This window comes from Anabrus simplex, chromosome X (assembly GCF_040414725.1).
Source record: "Anabrus simplex isolate iqAnaSimp1 chromosome X, ASM4041472v1, whole genome shotgun sequence".
In the NCBI taxonomy this organism is placed as follows: domain Eukaryota; kingdom Metazoa; phylum Arthropoda; class Insecta; order Orthoptera; family Tettigoniidae; genus Anabrus; species Anabrus simplex.
The window spans coordinates 164,263,511-164,284,814 of NC_090279.1; the positions used below are offsets into that span (position 1 = coordinate 164,263,511).

Genomic DNA, 21,304 nt, shown 5'->3' on the forward strand with positions numbered 1-21,304 from the left:
AATCTCCCATTCCCCGGTGCCGTATAACTCTCGACCAAGGATCAGCTCTGCTGCAGAATAGCCAGCGACATGATTAATACGTTGTTGCAGGGCAAAGAGTGACTGTGGTATCTTATGATCGCACAGTCGACGTTCTTTGTCTATTAGGTGGACCCATAGCATCCTGGTTCCATCATTCCATTGGATTGGCCCTTGGGTTGTAGGTAGGGATAGTCCAGTGCTCCCCACACCATTCTCTGATCATTTGCTGCCACTTCCTTGACGTGAGCTGACTCCCGTTGCCTGACAGAATGCACCGTGGATAACCGTAGCGGCTGAATACTTCATCTTGTAGAAGGCTGGTGATGCGCCCCATCGTGGCTTCTGGTATCGGAAAGGCCTCAATCCATCTTGTGAAGAGGTCAGTGATTACTAGGAGTCCTGTTTTACCCCGTGGTGTTTGAGGGTAAGGACCCAAGTCCAGGGCTATGACCTCCAAAGGTTCTTGCTGTCATCTTCCTTGCTGCCTGGAATCTGCCTTCCTGTTGCTCGCCTTGGTGCAGGCGCAGATGTAGCACTGCTTCACATAGTCCAGGATGTTTTTCCGCACGTTGACCCAAAATAATCTTCGTCAGATAGACTGACATGTCTCTTCACCTCCTGGATGTCCAGCTTCTGTGCTGTCATGGAACTTCTCAAGGATGTCCATTGTGTGCTGTCTAGGGATCACCACTACTATAGACGTGTCAGAGAGGTGTGATCTGTACATTAAGAATCCTCCGTCAATCTGGAAGTTCTTGTAGCACATCTTGAATTCCCTTGGAACGAGTCGACTATTGGTGTTCTGTTTCCTAATCCAATGCGTCATGGTCCTACAGGGCTTGTCTTGTTCTTGCCATTGCTTAATTACTTCCAGATCAAGTTCCTTCTTGATGGTCATAAATACAGGTTCCTTGGGCTCACATTGGTGTTTTCGTGGGAACTCCCTCTCGACAATGGTGCTCCTAGCTTCAGGTTCCATCACTGGGTGCCTCGATAAACAGTCTGCTCCTATGTTCATTGATCCTGGGACGTGACACATATCAAAATAAAATTTTGTGATTAACAGAGCCCATAGCATCAATTTAGATTTGGAGCCAGAGACCGAGTTCAACCATTTGAGAGCGGCGTTATCGGTGTAGAGCTGGAACTTCCTTCCCTCCAAGTAGCCTACACCACGGCTAAGGCTTCCTTCTCGGCAGTGCAGTAGCGTTTTTTGGTGGGAGATAGCTATCTGCTGGCATATTCGATGATGTCCGTTTTGCCGTCACTCCTCCCCTGGAATAACACTGCTCCTAGGCCAGAGTCGCTGGCATCCGTCTGCACGCACATCTTCCTTTGAGGGTCGGGATGGGCTAGACTGGGAGCATTGCATATCGCAGCTTTAATGCCTTGGAATGCTGCCTCTTCCTTGCTGCCCCATCGGAACGGGTGGTTGTTATGGAGTAGATCGGTGAGTGGTATTGCCTTCTCTTCAAAGTGTGGCACGGAGCTGCTATACCATCCATACAAGCCAAGGAACTGACGTACTTGTCGCTTGGTCCGTGGGCGCTCAACTTCTTTGATAGCTTGATTCTTCTCCAGTTGCCTTTCTAAGCCTTCAGATGTTAGGACATGGCCAAAATATTCTACACGGGACTGGGCGAAATTCCACTTCTCCACTTGGCAACTCAGTCCATGAATCTTCAGTCATTCCAGCACTTTCTGTAGATGTACAAGGTGTTCTTGAAAATTCTTGCTGTGAATTAAAATGTCATCGAGATACACTTGGCAAAAATCCCCAACATATCCTGACAATATCATCTGATGGCCAAGCAGGCATCAATTTTTGCTGATGAGACAAAGTCTCTTAGTGCATTGGCACTGCCGGTGGCTCCAGTTAGCCTACACAGTGGCCTCCACGGTATGCACTAGCCAGCGTATTGGTAGGTGTGCTAGGTACCAACTGATGAGCCCACCCTAGCACACGAGGGCGAAACGCTGGAAACCAAGAATGAGTTAGCAGGAAAATGTATAATGTCCAATAACGGACCATTTATATTGGTATTATAAATTTACTCATTCAGGACAAATATTTCAGATTCCCTATGGGAATCAACATCTATATCATCTGATGGCCAAGCAGGCATCAATTTTTGCTGATGAGACAAAGTCTCTTAGTGCATTGGCACTGCCAGTGGCTCCAGTTAGCCTACGCAGTGGCCTCCACGGTATGCACTAGCCAGCGTATTGGTAGGTGTGCTAGGTACCAACTGATGAGCCCACCCTAGCACACGAGGGCGAAACGCTGGAAACCAAGAATGAGTTAGCAGGAAAATTTATAATGTCCAATAACGGACCATTTATATTGGTATTATAATACCTTATCCATCAGTCGCATGAAGGTTGCAGGAGCATTTTTCAATCCCAAAGGCATTACTGTAAACTGGTACAATCCTCTCGGTGTCATGAAGGCAGTCAGTGGTCTAGAACTTTCCTCTACCTCCACTTGCCAGTATCCGAAGTTGAGACCCAGTGTGCTGAAAAACCTAGACCCACTTACTTGTTTCAGCGAGTCTTTCAGGTCAGGCATGGGGTAGGCGTCACTCACGGTCTTCGCGTTCAACTTGCAGAAGTCCACACACAGTCGATACTCCCCATTCTTCTTTTACGGTAGGACGATAGGCGAAGCCCAACAGGATGTAGAGGGTTTGATGAGACCTTGCCTTTCCATTTCTTGAATCTTCTGAATGACAAAGTCATGCTTATCCGGGTTGATTGGATATGGACATTGCTTGATGGGTGAGGCAGTGCTGCATTCAATGGTGTGCGTTACAGTGGTAGTCCGTCCTATTTTATTGGTGATGACTTTCAGAAAGTCCTTTAAGGCACATCTCAGCTCCTCTTTTTCACTTGGTCAAAGATGCGTTAACTGGATATCTCCAGGGTCTACGTCGACTTCCACATCCTTGCGAGTCCGGAGATTTCCATCATGCCAGGTGACCCTCAGACGTCTGTCTTTTCCCAAAAAGACTTTATGAGCAGCATAGTCTAGGATCAAATTGTATTTCACCAGAAAGTCATGACTTAATATGATGTCAGGCATTAGGTTCTGAATCATTGCAACGTCAATTACAATAGGCAGGTCCATGCATTTAACAGTTAGGTTAGTCTGTCCTTGGATGGAATAGGTTACCCCGTCCGCTGCTCCCACTATCCTTCCACGATGGTGAGACTTTATAGGCAGTAGTAATCTGGCAACAGTCCCATTGACAGATGAATGGCTTGCTTGGCTGTCGAGTATGGCTGACCAGGCAAGTTGGCCGTGCGCGTAGAGGCGCGCGGCTGTGAGCTTGCATCCGGGAGATAGTAGGTTCGAATCCCACTATCGGCAGCCCTGAAAATGGTTTTTCGTGGTTTCCCATTTTCATACCAGGCAAATGCTGGGGCTGTACCTTAATTAAGGCCATGGCCACTTCCAACTCCTAGGCCTTTCCTATTCCATCGTCGCCATAAGACCTATCTGTGTCGGTGCGACGTAAAGCCCCTAGCAAAAAAAAAAAAAAAGTATGGCTGAAAAATTCTCTTTGCCTATCCTCAAAATGATAATTGTGCAAGGTTGGCCTGTTCTGCTCACAATCTGACCAGTCCCTCTCCTACTTGACCAGGGTTGCTTGTCTGTCATGTCTTGAGGCGCATTCCTGTTCCCGGTCCCATCCCCCCTCAATCCAAAATGGGCCGGACCTAGTTTTCCGACGTCAAGGCTGGGCACTTGTTCTTCAGGTGTCCTGTTCCTCCACACTGGTAGCGCTGGTCTCTTCCGTATCTTTGCTCTTGTGTTCCTCTTTCAGCTGGGCGATGATTCTACGCAGATCATCAAAGAATCTCGGTTGTGATACTTTCACTAGGGGTCGAATCTTATCATAGAGTAGCTCTGTGATGTCTGGTAAGATTTTGATCTCGCTTCCTTCCGGGTGCAGCTGCTTGAAGACCTGGTACTCCTGGAGGACGAACACGCTAGCTCTCATGGCGGGGGGTTGTGCCTCAGTCAGTGGCTTCTTTTTCACAGAGCTCTTCACCCCTTCGGAATTGAACCTAACAAGGAATTCCCACTTGAAGTCCACCCGGTTTAAATTTAAGTTCTTCAAGTTATTCCACCAAGTAGCGGCTTGCCCCTTTAACTGCGGTGTGATGAGTTGAACGAAGATGTCCTCCGGTAGATTAGTCCGTCATAGTAGATTGCGCGATGCCTCGATGAAGCTAGTTGGGTTCTCTTCCCGTTGCCCATGGAATTCCGGAAGGCTCTCTATAATCACCTTCGGGTCTAGGTGTCCTGTATTGCCAGTTACGTAGGTTTGAGGGGGTTAGAGGCGTGTCGACAGGTCCTGTTTGAGTCAGTCTATCTTCTACTGCATGAAGGATCCTTTCTCTTATATTCTGCACATCTCCCTTTATGGTCGAAAACCAGTTTTCTAACCTTTCTTCAACAGCAGAAATACGGCTCCCAAAATTTCCCTCAATGGCAGATATACGGCTTTCAAAATTTCACTCAACAGTAGAATTTCTCTCCTCAGTCTGTTGCTTTAGGCCAGAAACCTGGATTTACACCTCCTCCTTGAGGTTCGAGATGTCGCATTCCAGCTGGCTTACCCTACTATCGATCTGTTCGACCTGTCCCAGTTTTGAACTGATGCCCGATATCTGCTGCGTTAATCGATAGGTGATGTCGCTAATTTGGGAAGGAATTTTTTTCATCTACGGTTGAAATTATCGATTCTAGGCATTGTTCTACTTTGTAAGCCTGCGTGTACACTTGTGATATTTGTCCGGTTAAAATTGTATATGCTTGAGAAATTTTGTCTGAAATTTTGTCATCTACTTTCGGAATTTGGTCTGCAATCTGTTCTGTTAGGGGTGGAATTGAGTGTCTGTCTCATGTTTGTTAACTTAGGACACAATTTGGTAATATTTACCTCATCTTCCGATGTTTCGTCGACCTCAAAAAAAACTTTTGGGATCTTTGCCTTTTTCAAAGAGATCTTCTCGTAACCGCGTCTGCAGTGATTTCTTCTTGCCTTTCGTCGGAAGATTCCTCTTGGCGAGTTCGTCTTTGAGTTGTTGTATGGACATATTTTCTGGTATCACTTGTATTTCGACCTATTTCGCACTTACACTCATATTCACTCAAAAATTATTCTTCAGCCCTGTCACCACGGTCGCCAATGATGTATTCACAAAGACGCACACAAAATGCTGTCACTTGCATAGACTGTTTTTATTTACAATTATTTACATGTCACACATCCATAAACCACCATATTGAACAACTGTCTATCACAAAGAATAAGAAGACTGCACCAGAGACATGTCAACTACCAACTCAACAAATCCATTTCACATACTTCAAACACTCGCTAGTACGACTTCTACACAAGTTACATCAAAACAACTCCTGTTAAACAATACCTCAACTCCACCAACAAGACCGCCTCCTTATATATGTTGCCTGGCCAGGCTTCTAGAAGGATACGTCACAACATATCTTCTCGTAATTTCTAGAGTGCCTAACAATGTAAAGAACTTTTTACAACCATCTAGTGTCAAGAATATGCCAATCTGGATATTACAGTGTGTTGCAGAATATTGTAGTGGATTATACATCAATAACATCATATATACAGGTAATAGTAATAATTTATATACTATTAATTACGGGTTCTTACATTAAATAAACTCGTATTAATATATATACAGCACATGTTTCATGACATAACCTCACAAATAATACGATTATAAATAATAATAATAATAATAATAATAATAATAATAATAATAATAATAATAATAATAATAATAATAATAATAATAATAATAATAAAGCGTAGACTAAAATTATATGGGCATCTAGAAAGATTGGATGAGAAATGGCTACCTAAGGAAATATTCAAGTACATCACTGGACTGAAAGCTTTGATGAAGTGGGTCGAAGAGGTAAAAAGAGATGCAACAGAAAGTGGACTTACAATGGATATGGTTCACAACAGAATAGAATTTAGAAGCTGAGTGGACAGCATCAAAACATTCCAGGAGAAACCACCAAAATGTAGACCCAAGTTGGTCATATCTGAGAAAGAAAGGAAGATTAGAAGTGAAAGGATGAAGAGGTTTTGGTGAAGAAGAAGAAGAAGAAGAAGAAGAAGTCTTGGGTTCAATGTGGTCCATAGATGACCAAATTCGGAAACAAGAAGAAGAATTTGAGCTTGGTATTGGCATTATTTACCTATAGGTTAAAGAACATTGTTTTAAAGTTATATATATGTCTATTACACTTGCATCAGGGAAAAGGACTAAGAATTTTACAAGGTACGGTACAACAAATACAGGGAGATCAAGTTATTATTCGGCTGGGGCTAGTGTAACACTTGGCTGATAGAAAATCAGACATCTTCTTCCACTTATGAGGTGCATTCAATTTATAACACCTGCGATTTTTTTCTCAGAACTGGAAACAGATAGAAACATGCAGTTTGTTTTAAAATAAGCAGTCACTTGTTGTCAATGTGTGATAGAGATGGCAGCACTGTATGGTACAAAGAACCCTAGCAGCAGTGGCAAGAGTGAGGACTGTTATTGATACTTAAAATGGCCATGTTTACATTACAAGATCAGCGTGAAATCATTCGTTTTCTCTATTTGCGTGGTGTGACACCGCTTGAAATTCATCGCCGGTTGAGTGAGACGTGGTGATGGTGTCATGGATGTCTAATGTGCGTTCATGGGTGGGACAGTTTAAAGAAGGCAGAACGTCGTGTGACAACAAAACAAGACAATCTTGGCTTCGCATAAGTCAGTCTGATGACAAGATCGAGCGAGTGAAGAAAGTTGTTTCCGTGGATCGCCGAACAAGTGTGCAACAGATCGCCAACAAAGATGGGATTTCCATGGGATCGATGCACACAATCCTGCATCATCATCATCATCATCATCATCATTTTACAGTTCCAGTTTCTCGGGTACTGCTGGTGAGCCTCTTCCCTTCTGTCTTATTGAGATACATTCTGTTGTTAACGACGTCCTCCAGTGTCCTTCCCCAATCTGCAATGTCCATCTTTACGACATCCATCCAGTGGGTTCTTGGTCTTCCCACCATCCGTTTCCCTGCCACGTAATTAGAAATAGGAAAGGACTTCCACCTTATCAATACTTAATTATTGCACTTATTATGCTACAGTACCGGTTTTGATCCCCTACATAGGGTCGTCTTCAGCTGAAGAATACATTCACATATAGATCATGAAGCTATGATTAAGATTACATGTCTGGGGAATGCCACATGATAACAAATATTTGGTCACGTCCAAATGGGGCATGTCAAAACGGGAACTGGTGTGTATGTCACTATATGTGACAATGCAATTATATGTCTATAACTAGCTCATGTACCCGTGCTTCGCTACAGGATTCTCAGAAAGACTGACTTTGTGGTTTTCCTAACTGAATTGAACATAGGTCATTACAAAAACGTCAGTAGGAATGTAGCGATTGAAAGCAATGTTATCATATAAAATACTTGATCAAATGAAGAACCGCACACTTTCTCACTTTCAACGAACGGTACTAAGGTGCCGATCTAACAGTCCAAAGTTCCAGAGCTGGAATGACCAGGTCGCAGACTGCCGGGAACACTCCTCTGCCATCATTCCGTTAAATTTGCACACTCCTCATTCTAATCAGTGCCTCAGAGTAGAGACTGAATAGCTCAAATGCTATGATGAACCAGTGTGTTACGTACCAGTAGTATCAGAAAATTTATGAACCAGAGGAATGGCATGCTAAAGAAGAAAGTTATCTAACTCCCCAGCTACTTCCCGCCAATATTCAGGCAGGCTGTTACACTCGGTACGACCGGGCAAGTTGGCCGTGTGGTTAGAGTCGTGCAGCTGTGAGCTGGGAGATAGTGGATTCGAACCCCACTACCGGCAGCCCTGAAGTTGGTATTCGGTGGTTTCTCACAGGGTAAGTGCTGGGGCTGTACATTAATTAAGGCAAAGGCCCCTTACTTCACACCCCTAGCCCTGTCCTATCCCATCGTCCCCATAAGACCTACCTGTGTCAGTGCGACGCAAAGCAAATTTTAAAAAAATACTCGGTACGCAGCAGTAATCCTATCTATTGGAGATGAGTGGAAACAGAAGAAACAAGGCACATCACAACAAACAATGGTCAATGTAATGTTATTGTTGATTAATTTTATGAGCTTTCTATATTGTAGGCCTACACATTAGTTTCTTGATTTTCTTTTCTTTAATGTTTTTATAATAAATAAGTATGGAATATAAGTAGGTATAAACTAAATTAAAATTATTCTTTGGTCAAAGTTTCGGCCACAAAAGTTTTCTGATCCATAACCTCATAGAGTTCCTTCCGTTGTCCACACACTGCCATTAGTTTCCGTGTATTTTACCTTGTTTAATTTTGAATTTATGATATGGTTTTAATGATTTTAAACTGTATTCAATGTTCTAAATGTGTTTTTTTCTTTTACAATTGTTAAATTAAGCATGCTCTGCTACAATTTTGTTCATCTAATTTTGGTCTTCACACTACTTACACACATTTCATACATGGTTTTAATAATTTTTACTTCTACTCTTCCTTATCACTTATTTTTATCAATCCATCCCATACCAGTTGCTGTGCTACACTGCCATATGCCTTCTCAATATTTCAATACCATCGCCAGTATCTGAATTAAAATATGTAATGTATAACTTACCAGTGACCCCAAGCCAATGTGTGATTCTGCTGCAAAATAAGCTTCTAGCAGAGCATGAAACTGGATATCCACTTTGTTCATTATTACCAAAAAACCATGCCTTCTCTGTTTCACTGAAACAGGTGCCTATATAAACTCCTGTCCGCGTACCTTTAAGCGAGGCAGGATGTATTCCTAGAAGAAATGAAAGAGAATTGCCATTAGCAAGTATTATTATTAAAACTGTACATATCATAATCATACCAAGGCAGAGTACGTATGTAACCTAAAGTGATAATGTACAGTACTTCTCTAAAACACTTTTTATTTAATTTTTTGAACAACAAAAACAACAACGAACACCACAACAACAACAATAATTTAATTCAATGCCATCTGGCTTCCTGCTCATCAATTTTGACATTCCATTTTACTCTAGGCCTACTAGATGGCAGAGTAAACTTGTTAGAGTAAGCTAACTTGACACGTGCTCTTAAATTGCTATTCAAGAATGAAAACTGTAAAAAGCAATGATTTAATGTTAAAACAGCACCACACACAATTAACAACCAGATATAAACAAACCGACATAAAGATACATTTCACAAGGAGGTTATACAAACTTAAAAGGAGCAAAGAGAGAATGTAAAGATTGGTCACTAAGTCTTTGGAGTTGTTTTGATGTAGATGGAGCCACCACATACTCCCTCCCCAGTGATAATGGAGAGGTATTTAGCTGCAAATCGAACAGTTCGTCCAGAACGGCTACACTTCTCTTCTGCTGCAGCAGATGGAGGATTGGTCTGTGGTTCTTGGTAGGTGGGCTGTTTTTTTTTCATTTTGTGAAGGAAATTTGTCATCTAGAAGGAAGGCAGGTTTCAGTCTGTCTATTGATACAGTCTGTTCACCATTGGGTAATTGAATCACAAAATGTTTCTCTCTTCTAGTAAGCACTTTGAAGGGTCCGTCGTAGATTGGCTGTAATGGTTTCCGAACTGCATCATGACGAACAAATACATGAGAACAAGTTAGAAGGTCAGAGGGAATGAATGTCTTTCTCACTGAGTGGTGTACTGGTTGGACTGGATGTAAGGACTTGATGTGCTCTTTGAGTTTCAAGACAAAGGAGGTTACATCTGTCATTGGTAGCGTCTCCTCCACGAAGTCTGCTGGTAACCTCACTGGTTCTCCATATACAAGTACAGCAGGAGTAGAACCTAAGTGAGGTTGATGATAGATCGGAGACCAATAAGAACTAGCAGAAGTTGGGGCATCCAGTTGCTGGAGAGTTGTGTACGCAGTGCACCTTTCAGTTGAAGATGCCAATGTTCGATCTTCCCATTAGCAGCAGGGTGATACGCGGTTGTTTTGATGTGGTGAATGCCTAGGAGTTTCATCAGGTTACTGAAAAGAGAACAGTCGAACTGTTCGCCTCAGTCAGTGGTGATAACAGATGGTATGCCGTATCGAGCTATCCATGTGTGCACCAGGGCATATGCAACTGTTTCAGCTGTTATATCCATCAGGGGCGTAGCTTCCGGCCAGCTTGAAAATCGATCAATGGCATTAATACCTGGGTGAGCCATATTGTGTAATGCATCAAATGCAAATTTACGGAACTGACTTGGCAAAAATGGTTGGAGTTCTCCTGTAGAAACATCAACAATTAATTCAGCTCCTGATGGTAATGTAATGGTCTTGAACTTGAGTGTTGTCTCTGTAGATTGTTGTAGTTGGCGAAGTTCATCATCAGAGGCCTGTGCTTGGGCAATTTCATCAAATAATAGTTGTGATAGAATGGAAATGGATGAGATGCATGAACAGAAGTCAGCTGGAATATTGTCTTTCCCACGCAGGTACCGTAGGTGAGTCATGAACTGACCAATGAAGTCTAGATGTCGAAGTTGTCTGGGTGACGCTTTATCAAGGTGTTGTTGAAAAGCAAATGTCAAAGGTTTGTGGTCAGTGTAGATGGTAAAATTTTTGCCTTCTAGTAAGTGACAAAAGTACTTTACAGCTGAATAAGCTGCCAATAATTCATGGTCATACGTGCTATAATTCTTCTGTGTATTGGAGAAAGTCTTTGAGAAGAATCCTAGTGGTTCCATCTTTGTGTCACGGATTTGATGTAATGAAGCTCCCATTGCGAAGTCAGATGCGTCAACCAGCAATGCTAACGGTAAGTCCCCTGAAGGATGTGCCAGAAGGGTGGCATTTGCTATTTGTTCCTTAAGTTGTGTGAAGGATTGTACTGCTTCAGGTGTCCAGTTAACCTCTCTGCAGTCACGCTTGCATGTGTCTTTACAAAGACTGAAGAGTAAGCGCTGAGTAGCAGCTGTGTCTGGTAATGACCGGCGATAGAAATTTACTAATCCAAGAAATCGTCTCAATTCAGCAATAGTACGAGGTTGTGGGAATGAGCAAATAGCATCAACATGGTTGGGGAGTGTTTTAATGCCTGAAGATGACACACTGTAGTCTAGGAAGGAAATTTCTGAGGCTCCAAAAACACATTTTGATAGATTCACATTGATACTGTATTTATGCAGTCGTTCAAGGAGGATTCTTAAGTGATCCTCATGCTCTTCTTCATTTTGAGATGCAATCAGGATATCATCGAGATAGCAAAACACAAAGTCCAAATCTCTCAAAATGGAGTCCATGTACCTTTGAAAAGATTGGGCAGCATTTTGGAGACCAAATGGAAGTTTGACAAATTCAAATAAACCAAACGGGGTTATAATAGCTGTCTTGGCCACATCATCTTCTGCTACTGGGATGTGGTGGAAAACCTCTGATTAGGTCAATCTTTGAGAAAATTGTTTTACCTGATAGTCTGGTATTGAAGTCTTGGAGATGAGGTATAGGATACCTGTCTGGAACTGTGATGGCATTGAGGACCCTGTAGTCCCCACAGGGTCACCATGAACCATCTTCTTTCTGTACCATGTGGAGAGGACTGGACCAAGGACTCTTCGAAGGTCTGCAGATACCCAAGTCGATCATTTTCTGGAACTCCATCTTCGCTTGAGCAAGTTTATTGGGAAGCAGTCTTCTCGCTGTGGCAGCGACTGGTGGGCCGATTGTAAAGATGGTGTGGAAAAAATGTATGTCGGTTGCAGTAAATGCTGGATTGTCCCGAAGTAGGCCTGGGTAGTCATGGAGTAGAACAGAGTATTTGTTGTGAGGGTTAAGTAAATGAACACTTCCTGAGACAGGGGATGATACTGGTAGTCCGTGGGTTGATAAATTAGTTGTGCCATCTAGGAGACGTTTGTGTTTTATATCAACTAACAACCCATAGTTATTAAGAAAGTCAGCACCGAGGAGAGATTGCTGAACATCAGCTATTGTGAATGGCCACAAAAAAGATCGTCTCAAAACAAAGTCAAGTGGAATTAAGCGCTCGCCATACATTTTGATTGGTGTCCCGTTAGCTGCATATAGCAGGCGTTTGCAAGCATGCTTTTTATCTTGTGCTGTGGGAGGAAGAACGGACAAATCCACTCCTGAATCGATCAGAAATCGCCTTCCAGAGGAACGGTCTGTAATGAATAAGCGGCGAGAATTTACATGGCCCACGTCACTATGTGCCGCCTCTAGCGAGGGGCCTGAGCATTTCCCTAATCAGAAGAAGTAAGAGTAAAACTGCATGGGGGAGTACACTTCTTCACCTTTTGTCGGTATGTGAAATGGTACCAGCATAATGAACCACGTGGTTGATAATGTTTATGGTGAGGTGAACGGGACTTTGAGCGAGAACGGTACTGTGGTTGATTCAGAACACTATTTATTGATAATGATAATTGTTCAATCTGTTCTTCAAGCCTAGAAATCCTATCGTTGGGTGATGCTGACAGTTGCGACTGAATAGCAGATATGCTAGGGCTCGAGTAATCCAATATTCGGTCTGCTATTGTTGCTAGGTTGTCCAGTGTATCACTGGAAGTTGCTAATATAGACCTTAAATGTACTGGTAGCCTTTGCATGAAAATAGTTCTTAAAAAGTCGTCCTGAACTTGTGTTCCAGCAAGGGTTTGCATTTCTCTGAGTAACTGACTAGGTTTCTTATCACCAAGTTCGATTTCCGTTAAAAGTTTGGTTACCTTTCGTCCTTCTGATTCCTTGAATTCAGTTATAAGACGAGACATCAGGTTTGAGCGATCCTATTATGTAATTAAATTTTGTCAACTCTGCCGTAATACCGGCCATAGCGAATTGTGCTTCGATTTGCATCAGCCATAATTTTACGTTCTTTCGCCAAATGGGTGGTATTTTTACCAAGACACATGCGGTATGTGCATTTCTGTTCTCATAAATGTCTGTTGATAGTGTTCCTTCTGTATTCTCAGTGTTAGACATGTTTACAGAAACACAATAGTCAACGGTTACACTGCACAACACTCGAATGCACACGTTTTTATTTCATCACATCGTTCAAATCACGTCGGGGTCACCACTGTTAGAGTAAGCTAACTTGACACATGCTCTTAAATTGCTATTCAGGAATGAAAACTGTAAAAAGCAATGATTTATTGTTAAAACAGCACCACACACAATTAACAACCAGATATAAACAAACCCACATAAAGATACATTTCACAAGGAGGTTATACAAACTTAAAAGGAGGAAAGAGAGAATGTAAAGATTGGTCACTAAGTCTTTGGAGTCGTTTTGATGTAGATGGAGCCACCACAAACTGAACCTCTCTAGGGCGTTTATGGATGAGTTTTAACCTTTTGACAAGTGCGCAAGCATATGCCTGCAATAATGACGGCCGTATTCGAGTACGGATTTGACCGGTAAACAACCTCTGGGGAGTAAGAATTTAAAAAAAAATTACAATAAAATTATTTATTAGAACTGTGAAAGCTTTCGAGAGACATGAAAACAGATTTTGGATTGAGAAAACACTGTCATTTCAAAACTTTTTAAATGTATCATACTGTTCAAAGCAAGGATGTATGCAGAGAGCGACCTCACAAGTAGAACACTCATAACTCGTTTCTTTCCTCTTCTGTCCTGATCGGGTAATGTGTTTGCACACGTAGCATTGCCTCAGAAGTTTACGCTTCTTTGATTCACTTTGTGGGAGTGGCCTAAAAAATGGTGACCTTCAAGGTGTAATGGATCTTGTGTCCCACCTCCAAACAGGCGTGCAACATTTAGCAGTAAAGTGTTTCTCAAGCAGTTGTCGACAATATATTTACAGTTATATTTACAAAAACCAAAAATATTTACAGCTATGAAAAGCACAAACAACTATCCATATCAGCGGCAATCGTAACACTAGGCTGTAACCTACAGGCTAACGGCGCACCAAACTCTTACACTATAATGAGTAGCCTATACGCATTCCTGTCAGAGACCACCATCACACAGAACTAGGATTTGTACAGTGACACTATTCAAATAATTGAAAAAGTTTTTAAAAAACGCTGCCAGATGTCATATTATGTCACTAAAACAACGAATGCCATGCTCCTTCACATGGAACCAAATGACAAATGCTGTGCTCACTTTATTGACTGTCCTTTGGCGCACTCGTCAACAGGTTAATGAATTTTGTCAGGTAAACCCCAAATGTGCTACCAGAGATATTTTAGATGCCAATGTCGTAAAACACATGGAGTATAGAATGACATTTTTTTTCTGCCCTTTAAAAATCTGACTACCTCTTCCGGGTTTGAAGCCGCCATCTAGGGATCTGGATGCCAAAACTTTACCACTGATCCACATACAGAGTTTGTTTTTAGAAAATGGTCAACGTCTTACCTCTCCCATCTTCATTCGGCTGAACTCCCCTCAATAAAAACTATTGTCAAAAGAAGCGACTTGATCTTCCTTGAAAAACCCTCATCAGCTCCATTAACTTTGACATTTTTCACTGCCTTTCCCTATTTAAGGTATCCATCTAATCAACACACATCATTTCACAAGTGAAAACACATGCAATTTCAATATTCAAATGCAATACGGTACATGTCTCATTTTAATGAAAAACAGTTACCAGCTGATTGTAGCTTCATTAGAGTTTCAGTGCACTGATTGTGTGTTTCTTGAGCTATAGCTCAATAGGTGGAAGAGAAGAAGGACCTAGGAGAGAGAGAGAGAGAGAGAGAGAGAGAGAGAGAGAGAGAGAGAGACACACACATCGTAGTATTCAAGAACGTAGTTACAAGTCCAAATTCACAATCTTGATGAGGTATGGAATTCGGACTCATATGCATTAATATTGTTGTAGTAGAGAAGAAGTCCCCCCACAATAACGGAAGTCTGCCAAGCTCTGAATAAATTAAAAAACTACAAAGCACCAGGAGAAGATAAGACCTTTGCGGAAATCTGGAAATATGCAGGAACATCAGCAAAAGTTGCCCTCCATCAACAACTTGTCTCTATCTGGATAAAAGAAGAACTACCAGAACACTGGACAACAGCCGTCATTCACCCCCTGCACAAAAAAGGAGACAAAACCGACCCTAGTAACTACAGGGGAATCTCGCTCCTACACATAACATAAAAATATTTTCAATAATCATCCTTAATAGGATAAGTTTACAACTTGAGAAAGAACTAGGAGAATATCAAGGAGGTTTCAGGCCCTGGAGGAGCTGTCCTGATCAGATCATGAGTCTTAAGTTGATAATGGATTATAACAGGAGAAGAAACAGAGATATGGTGATAACATTTGTAAATTTCAAGAAAGCGTATGATTGCATCCATAGAGAATCTGTGTTTAAAATGTTAAGACACCTTGGACTACACCCCAAATTAATAAACATAATAAAATTGTCTCTCACCAACACCAAATCAAAAGTGAAGTTTAGGGGTGAAACATCAGAGACATTTGAAATTAAAACTGGACTACAGCAGGGAGATGGGCTTTTCACCACTATTATTTAATTGTGCTCTAGAAATGGTAATGAGGGAATGGTTAAGGAAATATCCCCCCAAAATAAAGATTGGCCAAAAAATCAAAACAAATTGCCTGGGTTTTGCTGATGATTTAGCATTACTAGCAGTGGACATAAAAGAAGCAAAAACCCAAATATCAGAACTTCAAAACGTTGCAAATAAAATTGGCCTCAAAATATCATTTGAAAAAACAGAAATTATGCCCCAAAAACCAACACAACTAAAAGAAATTACCATAAATGGTAATAAAATCAAAATAGTAACTCAGTTTAAATATCTTGGAGAAGTAATAACACATAACCTAAATGAAAAAATATCAATCCAAACAAGAACAAATAGATTAGCTAAAGCACAAAAAAGAAATGTCTATCAATAAATACAAAAATAAAACACTACAACACAGTTATAAAACCGGAAGCTACATATGCAGCAGAAACACTTTTTTACCTGAATAAACAATCAAAGTCTGTCGACTTCAGGAAATTGAAAGGAGGATTGGAAGAACCTGTATCAACAAAAAATACCAGGAAGATGGACAGTGGCGGTTAATACCTAACAAAGTCGTGTACAAAGAGCTAGAACCCATTACAGATACTATGCGTAAGAGGAGACTGGGATTCTTTGGACATATCATGAGGATGCAGGATTCGAGACTTCTGAAACAACTAGTACAACACAATCTCGTCTCAAAAAATACCACAACAGGACGTAAATGGATCAGAGAAGTAAGAGAGGATCTGAAGGAAATAGGCCTTACAACTGAAGAAACCACAAATAAGACAAAATTGAATACAAAACTCAAGAATACAAACCTCCACTTTAACCTTACACAAAACAAAACAAAACAAAACAAAACAAAACAACATGCATATTTTCAATTGAGGAAAGGACACGAAGATCGGAGCGTCTGAAGAAGTACTGGGAGGACCGCAAAGCCCGAACAATCCCTTCAAAGAGACCTGAACGACGGACTGACTAAAGTGATCCTATGTGGTCATAAAAGAGGAAGAAGAAGAAGTGAAGAAGTCTTTTGATATTCTTCGTATCACTGCAAAGTGTAGATACACTTTTACACTCTAAATCATTTATAATCTAAGTCACTTACAATCTTGATGAGATGTAGACTTGAGCATATATGCAAAGTAATGTCCTGATTAAAATATGAGTTGAACAAATATATTACTGCAGTGGAAAGGAAATTCTCATGTCATTTGCTTCCTAGAACATTATTTTACTAGTACGTTCAACACTTGGTTACGTAAGATGAGCCACAATTTGACTTATTTCTCTGCAATTCTTTATTTCATATTTTTCATTTAATATTTTACATTCCTTAAATTTTGTTAATATTTCCTACATTTTTCTAATTTATTTTTCCTTTCTTTTATATCAGCATTGGATAAGAATTCACTCCACCATTTGAATACAAAGAATAAAAATCTTTTAACTTAATTCAAGTGCCTATTCACTTTCATTTTTTAAAGTCATTAATCTCCAGGGATACCATCAATATTTTTACATTGTTTAAAAAAAAAACATTTATTTTGATTTTTTCTATCATCCCTAGAAGTTGGGGTATTGAATTCTAATACACCCCACAGTATATTAGAAAGATGTACTAACAAAGTGTGCGAGGAATTAAGAGGACTAATATTTTGTTGATTTCCTGCAGTGTATTTCTATGTGCTCTCCCCTCTGACTAAATGGCTGGACACAACTCCTAACTGTATGTTGATTTTTCTAATGGTAGCTGTGTAGTATTGAAACGGATGGTAACGAGAGATTTAAGATTTTTTTAAAACTTACCTGCATCAATGATAGCCTCGTAAGTACGTTCCAACAAACAGCGCAACATGGGACACATGGTTTGGGCTTCCTTGTAGTGGTATCCAAAGAAGGACGAGTCAAATTTTGCCAGTTTCTTGATCTTCCCAGAGCGGTATGGTATATTTGGATATTCTGTAGAGTTAACAAGTACATGAACATCACATTCATTTAGTGGTTATTCAGAAGCTTGTTCCATAGTCACCAGTAAAGATAACAAGGAAAAGAGTCTATAGACAAAACAAAGAAACAAATTATTGTAATTGCAACTCTACCTCGTCCTGTTCAAGTGCAGTTAGTGGAGAATCCAGACTCAATGGAGTTATCTAATTCCAGAACTATCTAAGTTAATTTTAGATCATTTTTGATAAGCAGCAAGAAACTGTGATGAGTTAACAGTGCATGTCTAGAAATACATGATCATCAAAAAAGAATACCCATATTTCAAAACATTGATGCTTCAAGTAGAATGAACATATCAAGGAGATTATGGTCTTAAAATGCTGAGGAAATATGGGACGTTTTTCTTTTTTTTACATACCTTAATACTTTTCTATATATGTCCCATTAGTGACACAGAAGACACCGTCATCATTGGTTCCTTCTGCATGAAGAGCATAGGACAGCAAGCTTCCGCCAATGAGTCCTGTTCGAAGTGGTGTACTCAATATTGTCCCACCTGATGTTCACTATTTGTAGGTCTTCTTTGAACATGTGAAGCCATATTTCACATGGTCTGCCTGATTTTCGCCTTCCTCCTGGTGGCTCCCATCGCATAGCGTTCTTCAAGTGTCGGCTGTCTGATAAGCAAAGAATATGGCCGGCTAGATGCATTCGATGTTTCATCACAATATCTTGCAATTTCTTGCAGACACTCTGCCACAAAATTTCCTCCTTGGTGACTTGGTCATGCCAAGTGACACCTAAAATTTTAAGTAGACAACATTGGTGGAATATGTTGAGTTTCCGTGCTGTCTGCATCACAATTTTCCATGTTTCACTGGTATAGATCACTGTTGGCATGATGAGTGTTTTATAAGGTTTGAGTTTTGTTTTTTATCGATTGTTGAAGCAGACCAGATGGGTCGCGCTGAAAGACTGCTGAGGCTTTGTCAATTCTGTAGTGGACATCTACACTGCCATCTTGTGATAAGATGCTACCGAGGTAAGTGAATTGTTTGACTTGCTTGACTGGCTGCTGCCCAACAGTGATCGGTGTGATAGGATGATTACCAATCAATGTGCTTTTTGTTTTATCAATACTAATAAGTAGTTTAAGTTTTCCAGCTTCAGTGTCCAAGCTGTTTATTCATGTCTCACAGAGAGGTACTAGTTTCCACGTCATTGGCAAAATCAAGGTCAGTGAGCTGCATGTGGACAATCCACAAGATTCCAGCACTTGGTCCATTCAGTGCCTTCAGCGTAACAAAATCGATGGTGAGAAGAAACAGAAAGAGTAATAAAATACATCCTTGTCTGACACCTGTATTGATGATGAAAAGTTCCAAGCAACATCTCCTGTTACGATACAGGCTTTTGAAGATATTGATAAATCTATCTGGGACACCACAGCTTCTTACGAGGGTCCATAATGAGTCTCGATGTATGCTATCAAAATCATCGAATCAATAATAATAAGTTTCTTGCCTAGTGCATTGGAGCATGTCTGGAATGACAGCAGTGATCCTTTCTCTAAGAGGCATTAAAAGAGCCATTTAAAGAGCTTCCTACCAAGCAGCCGGATGAGATTTCAACTATGTGCGACTGAAATACATTGATTCACTTCAAGCGTTACTGCAAGTATAAGAATAGCCCGATATTCACAAAATTTGGAATTCCGTATGATAGAACTATGTACATGCATATAATTACATAATTGTTTCACATTTCCTTAGTAATTTAGTTTCATGTGATAGAGTTAGAAGCACTCTTTGAGACAGAGACCCAAGTCACACTCCTGGCAGCAGTACACCGACGTCTTCTTTTTGCCGTGTTTTGAACATACAATGCAACGTCTCTGAGGTTTGGATTTCTCACTCTTGGATGCTAATTTCCTAATAAAATGTCTTTCCTGCAACCTTGAAACTGTATTATCTGATGTGCGCTGGCCTTGAATGTTTTGTTCCCCGCCCGAGCGAGGGTATTTTGTAAACAAACCTTCCATTGGTTGAACCCGATAAGATAACTGCTCAACGTTTGTCCCTGTGACTTGTCTGAATATTATTAGAGAATTCAGGAATCAGAATTCACTGTTGAAAACTTCCCTTATACCTGTATAATTATCCATAGCCTCCCACATGAAATTTTGAAGTACTGGTTCCTCCTCATCGTCACTCTCATCATTTACCACTGCATCCGCTACAGCCACATCATCTATTTCATTATCACTGCTGGTAATACTGTCACTACTACGTCCAACTAAACTTTCATCTGAATTATACAATATTTCAAGCACGTTACTGTCAGTCAAACCACAGCTGAGCGCGGCGCGTCACACGGACTGATGAAGCTGCAGCGAGACCGAAAAGAGCAGGATGAAACTGAATGAGGGGAATAACATTTATGACGAAAAAACCAATTTGATACATATTTCAGATAAAAGGTCGAGACATCGTCTTTCATACGAGATATATACCATGAAGCAAACAGACTTTTTTAAAAGCAGAGCTACGGAAGAAAAAAGGGTCTATACCACGTATAGAGGTTGGCACTGAAGAGTTAAGTCATGTAAATTCTCGCTGTAAACAATGATCTTAATGTATTCCCAGAAGAAGTAGAAGTCCATTGGAATGAGATTAGAGGGAATAGTCCAACCATTCAGAAACTGAGCATTCAGTGCATTGCATACATTGTCTGGTGCATCACAACACTGGTAAGTTATTTTAATTGACGTTAAACAAGCACATTTGAATTGAATTCCACAAATCGAAGCACGCACTGAGTTTTATGCTGGCCAGTCCACATCGTACTGCCCTGGCCTGGCTACACAGCACACATGCAGACGAGCTATTCATAGCAAGGGTTTACATTACTTGGTCAAGGTAAATGTCAGACTAGTACGCATATGACTACTAGCAGCAGTTGAAAAAAAAACCTCCCTTCTTCAGTTTAAGATCATAATTACTCCAATATGTTTACCCTACTTGAAGCAGCAATTTTTAAAAAATATGGATATATTTTTTCGATGGCCCTGTATAATTAGTCTACAAATTACAAAATATTATTAGTTTTCATATCGTATTAGATTCTGAAATATTCTCTGTAATAAATAATACTAAATGGCAAGTTGTATGAAGATAGGAACATGAAAAGGTAAAAATAACAGAATGAATACAATGATAGGTCAGTGTAGGAAGAGGGAACAATTGAAAGAGAGGACATGTTAATGTTATATGCTTTACGTCCCACTAACTACTTTTTAAGGTCTTCGGAGACGCCGAGGTGCCGGAATTTAGTCCCGCAGGAGTTCTTTAACGTGCCAGTAAATCTACCGACACGGGGCTGTCGTATTTGAGCACCTTCAAATACCACCGGACTGAGCCAGGATCGAACCTGCCAAGTTGGGGTTAGAAGGCCAGCGCCTTAACCGTCTGAGCCACTCAGCCCGGCATAAGAGAGGACAAGGACAGACATAAAAACAAAAAGGACAATGGCAATCTCCACATATACATATACTGCCATCTTCAAATAGATAGGATCTCTCTGCATAAATCCCTGTCCTTCTACACTGATCTCTTCTCAGCCCCTGATGAACTCATTTCTGCTTCCCAGATTCATCAGGAGAGTGAGCATCAGCACTCATTGAAGGGCCA

At 40.8% G+C, this 21,304-nt stretch overlaps 1 protein-coding gene across 1 annotated transcript in view; it reads right to left on the reverse strand.

The window, feature by feature from the left end:
* LOC136886745 (fatty acid synthase) overlaps positions 1 to 21,304 on the reverse strand; it is a 367,163-nt gene that overhangs the window by 312,640 nt on the left and 33,219 nt on the right. The window contains exons 3-4 of the mRNA XM_067159549.2: positions 17,475 to 17,627; positions 8,774 to 8,947 (exon numbers count right to left, since the gene is read on the reverse strand). Coding sequence (XP_067015650.2) covers positions 8,774 to 8,947; positions 17,475 to 17,627 — 327 coding nt within the window. The remainder of the gene's footprint in view (positions 1 to 8,773; positions 8,948 to 17,474; positions 17,628 to 21,304) is intronic.